A 9373-nucleotide genomic window follows, 5' to 3' on the forward strand; every position below is an offset into this window, starting at 1 on the left:
AGACAGGGAGAGACTAAAGAACTGTTCTAGATAAAAGGAGGTTAACAACCCATGCTAGTGAATGTGAAGCTCGAGTCTGCAGTGGATTGCCTTTTTTTTTTTTTTTTTTTTAAGATTTTATTTATTTGACAGAGACACAGGGAGAGAAGGAACCACAAGCAGGGGGAGTGGGAGAGGGAGAAGCAGGCCTCCTGCTGAGCAGGGAGCCCAATGCGGGGCTCGATCCCAGGACCCTGGGATCATGACCTGAGCCGAAGGCAGATGCTTAACAACTGAACCACCCAGGTGCCCCTGCAGTGGATTGCTTTAAAAACGTGATCAAACGCTTGGCAAAACATTGAATGGGGTCTGAGAATTAGATGATGGTGAGTCGGTGTTCATTTCTTGGTGTGGGTGCTGCTGTTGTGGTGAGTGCCGTTGTTTCCGGGAGGTACTGGAGTATTTGAAGGTGGTGAGCCCTGTATCAGTAGGTCTTTGTGCTGCACCTTCAACCCCTCTGTGAATTTGAGGGGGAAAAAAGTGTGAAGAATTTGGAGAAAGTGGCACTTCGTCCTGCCTGGGATGATGATTGAACCATGCTCAAGGGGAAAGAAAGATGAATGAATTGGGTCATGGAAAATGGGGATGATTATTTAGATTTTTTTAAAAGATTTTATTTATTTTGACAAAGAACAAGAGAGAGAAAGCACAAGGAGGGGGAGCGGCAGGCAGAGGGAGAAGCAGGCTCCCCGCTGAGCAGGGAGCCCGATGCTGGACTCAATCCCAGGACCCTGGGAACATGACCTGAGCCGAAGGCAGACATTTAACTGACTGAGCCACCCAGGCGCCCAATTTACATATTTTCTAGATAGACCTGCATATTGGGTGGTCATTCACCCTGCAGAGACCATCAGCCTCTTTGGAAAGTAATGTTCTTGATCAGGTGGATAAGGAGAGGTAAGACAAGGGAGGGGTTTTAATTCCCCTACCTTTTCCTAGAATAAATCATTCTTAGGGCCTTGGGGGAAAGCATTTACAAGATCAGGAAGACTTCAAGAAGGGGAAGCATTGGAATGGTGGAAAACTGAACTCTGTGTCTTAATTTTTTTCTGCCAGTCTGTGTTTAGGTGAGACAGCATGGTCCTGACTCAATGTCACTGTCATTTTATGGTTATGTAATAGGATTTCCTTTTTAAGGAAATGCTCACTTAAGTATTTAGAGGCCGGATGTCTCCAACTTTCAACTAATTGAGAGTTAGAAATGATGAGGAAAATGGGGCAAAATATAAACAATTGGTGAATCTAGGGGAAGGGTATGCAGGAGTTCCTTGCATTAGATTTACAACTTTTTTTGTGAGCTTGAAAGCATGTTAAAAATGTCAAAGGAACGTTGGGGGATTGGGCATCCATGATTGCATGGCCTTGTCAGGGCTGGAGGAAGGCTGGAATGGGAGAGATAAGTGAAGATTAAGGGATTTATGGAATGTGCTTCAGGTAACTTCCCAAGTCAGGGTTATGCAAGATAGCAAGGTCATTGTACGGTTGGGGAAAGACTGAATCAAGAAGTTACTGGGTTTGAAACTGGTCAAACAGGATTTTGGGGCTACTGGTTCCTTATTGTGGCTTCCACTGAGAAGCTTTGGAGGCTTAAGGACATTTAACTGCAGTAGATGGAACCAGCACTGTAGTTGATAGGACTACCTGATCCTGATGTGGGGTGTGTGTGTGTGTGTGTATTAAATGCACAATCCTAGGCTGCTGGAATGGTCTTATGGTGTAAAGGAGGAGGTAAGAAGTACACTAAGATCTTACCGTTCCATAACTTCTATGCAGGTAAGACAGGAGTAAGCATAGAGCAAATGGAAAAACTAAAACTTTTGCAGCAGCCTCAGAAGATTCTTGAGAGAGAGAGGAGGGTGGGGGAAGAGGGGCTTGCTCCTGTCGAGATGAGTGGGCACTGGGCAAAGATAGGGAACTCTGGCTGCCAGGAATGTGACCTAGCTATTGGAAAGTCTCCCACAAGGAATCCAACTACTATACTCAGGCTATGATTTACTAAGATCATCTATCCTGCTGAAATGGAATCTATTAACAAATGAGCGTCGTTGGGGAGTACTGAGTTTTACTTAAGCACCCTCTGTCTTGGAAATGCTCCACAGACTAATCCCTTGTCTTCTCAAGATGACAGTTCCTACACCACGCGTGCCTGTCTGTGACATCCCCTCAATAAAGTCAAGGATAAGGGAAGGAAACCATTTGAGAAGATGCTCCAGAAACTACAAAGCACCAACCACTTGGAAAAATGAAGATGTTGCATTTTTAATAAGATCGCTTGATACCTGTCTGGAGTCTAACTGATTCCCTTGAGATACTTAGGAAGTTCTGAGAAATTCAGGAAAGCAGGGCTAGTCAACAAGGCTTTTCCTTGGAGATTCCTCTCTTGATGGCTGAGTTTATAGGCATTCCCTCTCTTATAGACAGCTTCAGAACCAGGGGTCCAGTGTGCAGGTCATGTGCTACCTGTTCTAAGCTGCAGTCCTATCTGGAGAGATGTAGGTAATTGTAAGATTGCACATTCTTGAAAAGGTACCAGGTTTTTTGTTTTTTTGTTGGAGATGCTATCAGATTAGATTTGAGAGGTGTTGGGGATGCCTGTATGTCCTTCTTGAGTAGGCTCTAGTCCCACTTGGCCTGGTATCTGTTGTTCTGGGATGGAAAACCACAAAGATAGGCCAATTGGGCTCATGTCTTAAAAGCTCAGCCTTGCAGATTCTTTCCTATCATCCTATGATTGTTTTTCTTCCGCTGCCTTCAGATTTTTAAAGAGGTCACTCTATCCATCCCTGGCATCTTAGAGTATTTGTTTCAGGGTCTCTGGAGAAGAGACCATAGGGTTTTGTTTATTTTCTGCAAGAGTAATTTATATGTAGTATCAGTTTTCAGGATATTGGCCTAAATTGCAGTTCTAAAATTCTTTCCCTTTCCCTAACAGGTTCACTGAGATTTAAATAACAGATAGATGATTTGTTGTAAGTATAAAATTCTATAGTAGTTTCTTTCCTTACAAATGCAATCCTCTTGGCAACTTTGAACTTTTTTCTCTTTTATATGGAGTATAATCTTCATGACTAAAACATTGGTGACACTAACTCTTCATTATGTTAGCCTGTTGTGGTGGTTTTATTTTCCCAAGAGGAGGATCTGCAAATACATTTGTCTCTCTCGTCTTACATTGTCTCAGTGTTTTCTTCATTGTGTTGACTTAAAAAAAAAAAAAAAAATTATTGGATGGCTGCTGCTTATCACAGAGCTGATACCAAAGATAATTTTAGGTGATTTGTCCAAAACTACATGTTTTGACATTGAAAGATTCCAGATCAGTTTCCGGATATCCCAAGCCCCAGACAATTCCCATGTTTCTTACATTCTAATGAGCCCCTGAAGAATTGTGGGTCTAGCAGTGACAGATTTGCAGAGTTAGTCTAATTTGTGGCTGAGAATCTTTTTAAAAATGAACTTTGAGGTATAAAACATTACAATATTACCTAATATACAATACCATGCTACGCAATATAAATAACATAATGCACCAATTTTAAGTATACATTTTGTTGAGTTTTGATGAACTTATATATCTTATAACTACCACCATAATCAACATTTCCTTTATTCCAAAAAGTTCCCTTGTGTTCTTTCACGGTCAATTCCCTAACAATTCTGGCAACCGCTGATCTGTTTTCTTGCTCTATAGATTAAATTAGCATTTTCTAGAGTTTCATATAAATAGGATTGTACTGAATGTACGCTTTTCTGAGTTCTGTGATTCAGTATGTTAAGATTCAGCCATGTTTTCTTTGCATTGGTAATCTGTTCCTTTTATTGCTTGAGTATTTCATTATATCGATCTACCCTAAACATTTGAGTTTCCATTCCAAGCTTTTGGCTTCTAGGAATGAAGTTAAGGACATTCCATGAACATGTCTATACACAGATGTGGACAATTGTGTGTACTCATTTTAATTCTTGTGTAAATACTTAGGAAAATAATTGAGTCATGAGATTAGTATATATTTACCTTTCTAAAAACTTGCCAAACTGTTGTACAAATTGGTTATACCATTTTGCATCACCATCCCCAATGCTTAGGGGTTCCAGTTCCTTTACTTCCTTGCCAATATTAGGTGTTAAGCTTTTAATTTTAGCCATGTTGAGTGGGTGTGTAGTGGTATCTCATAGTTTTATTCATTTCTCTGGCTGATATGATACTGAACATCTTCCATGTGCTTTTCAACCATTTGTATATCTTTTGTGAAATGTCCGAATATTTTTCCAACTTAAAAAGTCTTAGTATTCAGTTGTAAGAATTCTGTATATAGTCTGAATACAAGCTTAGACATATCTACTGTGAATATTTTCTCCCAGTCTGTGGCTTTCCTCATTTTTCTAACAATATCTTTTGAAGAAAAGAAGCTTTAGTTTTGATGAAGTTAAATTTATGACTTTTCTTATGGTTTATGCTTTTTGTTTTGTATCTAAGAACTCTTGATCCTTCCGGGTTGTGAAGATTTTATCAGTTTTATCCAGAATTTTTAGTTTCAGCTTTTATATGTAGGTCTTTGATTCATTTTGAATGATTTTCTGTGTATGGCATGAGGTAAGGTTTGGAGATTATTTTTTTTCCCATACAGATACCCAGTTGCAGCAACATTTGTTGAAAATACTATCATTGAGATATCTTAGAACTTTATAAAAAATCAATTGGCTATATATGTGTGGATCATTTTTGGACTGTTTTGTTCCATTGAGCTATGTCTAATATGAATACCATGCCACCTTGATTACTGTAGTCTCCAAATGAAGTAGTACAAGTCCTTTACTTTGTTCTTTCTTTGAAATTGTTTTGGCATTCTTGGTTCTTTGCATTTCCATATAATTTTGGGTTAAGAATGTTTATTATCCTGGCTAGAGGATTTTGGCATCCTAATCTTACGTTGAATCATTATGAATCGAGAAATTGGACAGACTTGAAACCTTGTTTAAGGAAGAATTTCACCTAATGTGAATAGCTCTGGACCTAAAATGCTGATCCCAATAGACTGGAATAATGGTGTGGTCATTCCAACAATGAAGTTGGAAAAATAGAGATGGAGAGCTTTTTCTGAATATCAGAAGGGTAGATGTTTCATTTGCTTTTGAAATTACAAAATTATGTTTGCAAGACCCACAAGTAGAAAAGTCCAGGGGAGGTTGTAGACTTGGGAAAAAAAAGATTGATTTGGGAGCAATCAACATGGAAATAATAGAAGAACATTGTAGGATAGTGTGGGGAGAAAAGCAGGGGCCATCTATTAAGCATAGACTAGCATTTACAATTACGATGTGGATGAAGTGAGCAGATTCATAGAGGATGATAACCACCTGAGCACTGAGAAGAGAGAGAGCTAGCATAGTGTCAAGGTCGCAGAAGGTTTCCAGGAGGCAGAGTGTTTAGAAATGTCAAAAGAGGAAAAAGCAGTCTGACAGTTTTAGCCATGGAGACTCTGGTGACATTTGAGAGAACAGTTTGATGAAAGTGAACATGATAAAGCCAAATTTCGGGGAATTGGGGAGGGTGGGAGAGGAAGTCTGTTTCAGTAAAGTATGAAAATGAAAAGAGGGAGAACAGTGGAATGGTCACTGTAGAGACCCAAAGAATCAGCTGCATGCTCTCTGCATAGGATAGGTGTTTCTTTTGATAAAGGGGACTAGTGAACTATTTCTCAATATTATATCAAATCCAGTGTGCACCCAGATTTTAAAAAACTCCTTCCTCCTCTTGTCCCAACTCTGGTGCCTACATTATCTTATCCATGCCTTGACTTACTCTAACACTTTACTGTTGCAGTGGAGGCAAAGCAATGTCTTATCACAATTCTTTCTTCCTGACTCCACCTCTTAAAAGGATGACTGGAGTCGGCAAAAGAGATCTCTTCAGTGACAGTTGAGTGAACAATGGAGTGATCATGGCAGAAGGTCTGCTTTGAGGGTCTGATCACCTGTTTGGACCATATTAGCTCTCTGAAATGAGGTTTCTAGATTCAGAACTCAACTGAATGAAATACCATATGAAAGGCCTTGGTGACTGTCACCAAATCCAGTGACCACTTCTCAAAGTTCTTCTTTCTAGACTCCTCCATTCTGCCATATCATTCCCACTGAAACACTCCTCTCTGTTGTTTTCTTGACCTGCACTTCACCTTGTTAGAGTTTGTTCTAAGTGCTGGATGTCATTACCGGCGGGGACACAGAGCAGGACTTCCTCCTCGTGGTTTGCTTCCCCCTTACATCAGTGTGATGTGGGTGAGGTAAGCACTTATTCAGAAGTCTTGTCCGTGCACAGGAAATGGTTTGCTCCACGGTGATAATGTACACATGGGTGAGCCCCAAGGAAGAATTGGTAGTTCTTTCTTCACGTGCAAGGACCCCGAGCCTGGGCTCACTGGTCCTAAAGGAAGGAATTGGGCTCACTCTCTCACTTCAGCTGTCATTGTCCCTTCTCGTACACTCCAGTTGCTGATGGGAATGTTCTCCTTGATGACTTCCTTTATTGCTTTCAGACACTGATCTAGCAGAATGCAGAGAAAGAACTTCACAGAAGTGACAGAATTCATTTTCCTGGGATTCTCTTTCTTGGGAAAGCACCAGATAACGCTCTTTGTGGTTTTCCTTACCATCTACATTTTAACTCTAACTGGTAATGTCGTCATCATGACCATCATCTGTGTTGACCATCATCTCCACACTCCCATGTACTTCTTCCTGGGCATGCTGGCTAGTTCTGAGACTGTGTACACACTGGTCAGTGTCCCACAAATGCTTTCTGGTCTCCTTTTCCATAACCAGCCCATCTCCTTGGCAGGCTGTGCAACTCAGATGTTCTTTTTTGTCATCTTGGCCACTAATAATTGCTTCTTGCTCACAGCAATGGGCTATGACTGCTTTGTGGCCATCTGCAACCCCCTGAGGTACACAGTCCTCATGAGCAAAGGAGTGTGTGCCACGTTGGTATGTGGGTCCTTTGGCACTGGCCTGGTTATGGCAGTTCTCCATGTGGCAGCCATGTTCAGTGTGCCCTTCTGTGGCACAGTGGTGGAGCACTACTTCTGTGACATTGACCCAGTCATGAAACTCTCTTGTACTGACATCACTATCAATGAGATGATCAATTATGGTGTCAGTTCATTTGTGATCCTGGTCCCTGTGGGCTTGATCTTCATCTCCTATGTCTTCATCATCTCCACCATTCTCAAGATTGCCTCCATTGAGGGCTGGAAGAAGGCCTTTGCCACCTGCGCCTCCCACCTCACGGTGGTCACTGTCCACTACAGCTGTGCCTCCATTGCCTACCTCAAGCCCAAGTCTGAGAACTCTGTAGAAAAAGACCTTCTCTCAGTGACATATACTATCATCACTCCCTTACTGAACCCTGTTGTCTACAGCCTGAGGAACAAGGAGGTCAAGGATGCCCTATGCAGAGCTGTGGGCAAAAAACATTACTCAAAAGATTGAACCACTTTGTCAGGAGACTTTTAGCCCAGTGTAATGTGTGTCTGCTCACAGACATGCCACAATACACAAGTTCATTAAATACAGTGCTTCTTGAGAGTAAGGTCAAAGAGTAGAAACACTTCCCTTTTTCATGCTCTAGGGACAAGGTAGAAAGCAGGTTTATGCTCTAGTGAATATTGTTCCTTAGATACGGGAATCCTTCCAAGCCAGATTAGGACTACTTGTTTATTTGCCTCCGGATTTTGGTTTGGGAACCTCTTGCCCCCGCTTCACCTGGCTCCTCTCAGTCAAGTCCTTGACCTAGTCTGGTAAGGAGATGTGAAGAGGAGGCTGTTGGAGCAGATGTGGACGGAGTCTTAGGAAAATAAGCAGCAGAGACAGCCCAAGGATGGCTTTCATCCTTAGGAGTTAAATCACTTGTCCTGTATCGATCATTTCAGAAAGGGTTTCCTTAATTCTGGCTGACCGAAAAAGGAAAAGCTTCAGCAAACCTCAGTCCTCTATTACCCAGCCATGTGAGCTCCTCCAATAGTATTCATTTCTATGTGTATCCCTCCTTCTGTGCAATCAAGGCAAAAACCCTTGTTCCCTGGAAGCTAGGCAGGGAGAGGATGTACTGGTGGCATTTCTGTCACTGTACTTTTATCCAGATACATTTTTCGTAAAGATGGTTTTCCAACCTATGGAAGTTTTTGGTTTTTAATTGATCTGTAGCAGCTGCAGTGGATTTGAGGTTAGTAGTCAGGTATTGGCTCTACTGATGCTAAAGTCTGAAGCAGATGCCATTAAACTCCCTTCTCTCAGTAAACAGTTAAAACGTCATACTTCTCATGTGTTTATATCAAAATAAACATAACCATGCTACATTCTTGTATACTCTTAATGAGGAAGTTGTTGGAATATTTTTATAGACCTTCCCATCAGAATTTCTCTCTACTGAGACTGAGCTGGAAGATACTAAGGCAGACATGGAAACATGTTTTCATACAGTCCTGCTCCTCAGTTATTCCATCCCCACGTCAGCTCCTGTCCCTTAGTTTCCACTTGTGTTTTTCTGTTCTGTACCACAGAAATGACACTGAAGCCTCTTCTAGGGGAGTTGTAATTTTCTTCTGCTCTACAGATCCCTCTGTGAGGAGGTCACCAGCTGAAGGCTGAGGGGGTCTTTGTCCAGTGTCCCCTGTAGCAGGCTGTCAGTCAGGTGCTGTAATAGCTGATGTCAGCTGATTACCAGCACCTGCTCTCCCTCTAGAAGAGGTGTTCTGGTCCTGTAAGGAGTGCTTGGATAGACCTCAGAGGGCTTTTGAACTTTCTGAAATTATTACATCATGAGTACAAAGGTGAATGTGCCTTTTCCCTCATATTCTTAGAGAATTTTCTCTGGTATAACCATTTCTTCCCTGAAATCCTGGTAGAAATGAGACAAGATCCAACTTCCCTCTTTTATAGATCATTTGCTTCCACAATTTCCTTAAACTCTCCCAAAGAAGCACTCTTTGACCCTGTCCATTTTTGCCCATGTTGGTGCTGCTACTTTTTCATTAAGTTGGGGAAATGGAGGGGATCAGAGCTGCTTAGCTGGGAGGCTGAGGGACGAGGGTGGTGGATGGCTATTACAAGGCACATGTGGTTGTCTTTACTGAATTTTCTTGCCTTCTCCCATCCCTTCCCCCCAAATCCCTAAGTTTTTAAACATCACTCCTGCCACTCCCCTCTTACCTCATGGACAGGTGAACAGTCCTCTCCTCCTACTTTGCATGATTTCAGGTTTGGGGGAGGAAGCCTCTCCTACAAGGGATGTGCTGCAAACAGTACAAGGGTGTGTAAGCCTGTGTGGCCATAGAGC

At 41.8% G+C, this 9373-nt stretch overlaps 1 protein-coding gene across 1 annotated transcript; it reads left to right on the plus strand.

Moving 5' to 3' along the window:
- The first annotated feature begins 6591 nt into the window (after positions 1–6591).
- On the plus strand, positions 6592–7527 carry LOC116627447 (olfactory receptor 10J5-like). Its single transcript, XM_032397212.1, has one exon. The coding sequence runs from the start codon at positions 6592–6594 to the stop codon at positions 7525–7527; it is 936 nt and encodes a 311-aa protein (XP_032253103.1).
- Positions 7528–9373: the final 1846 nt, after the last annotated feature.

The sequence above is a fragment of the Phoca vitulina genome, unplaced genomic scaffold (genome assembly GCF_004348235.1).
Source record: "Phoca vitulina isolate PV1807 unplaced genomic scaffold, GSC_HSeal_1.0 scaffold97, whole genome shotgun sequence".
Taxonomy (NCBI): domain Eukaryota; kingdom Metazoa; phylum Chordata; class Mammalia; order Carnivora; family Phocidae; genus Phoca; species Phoca vitulina.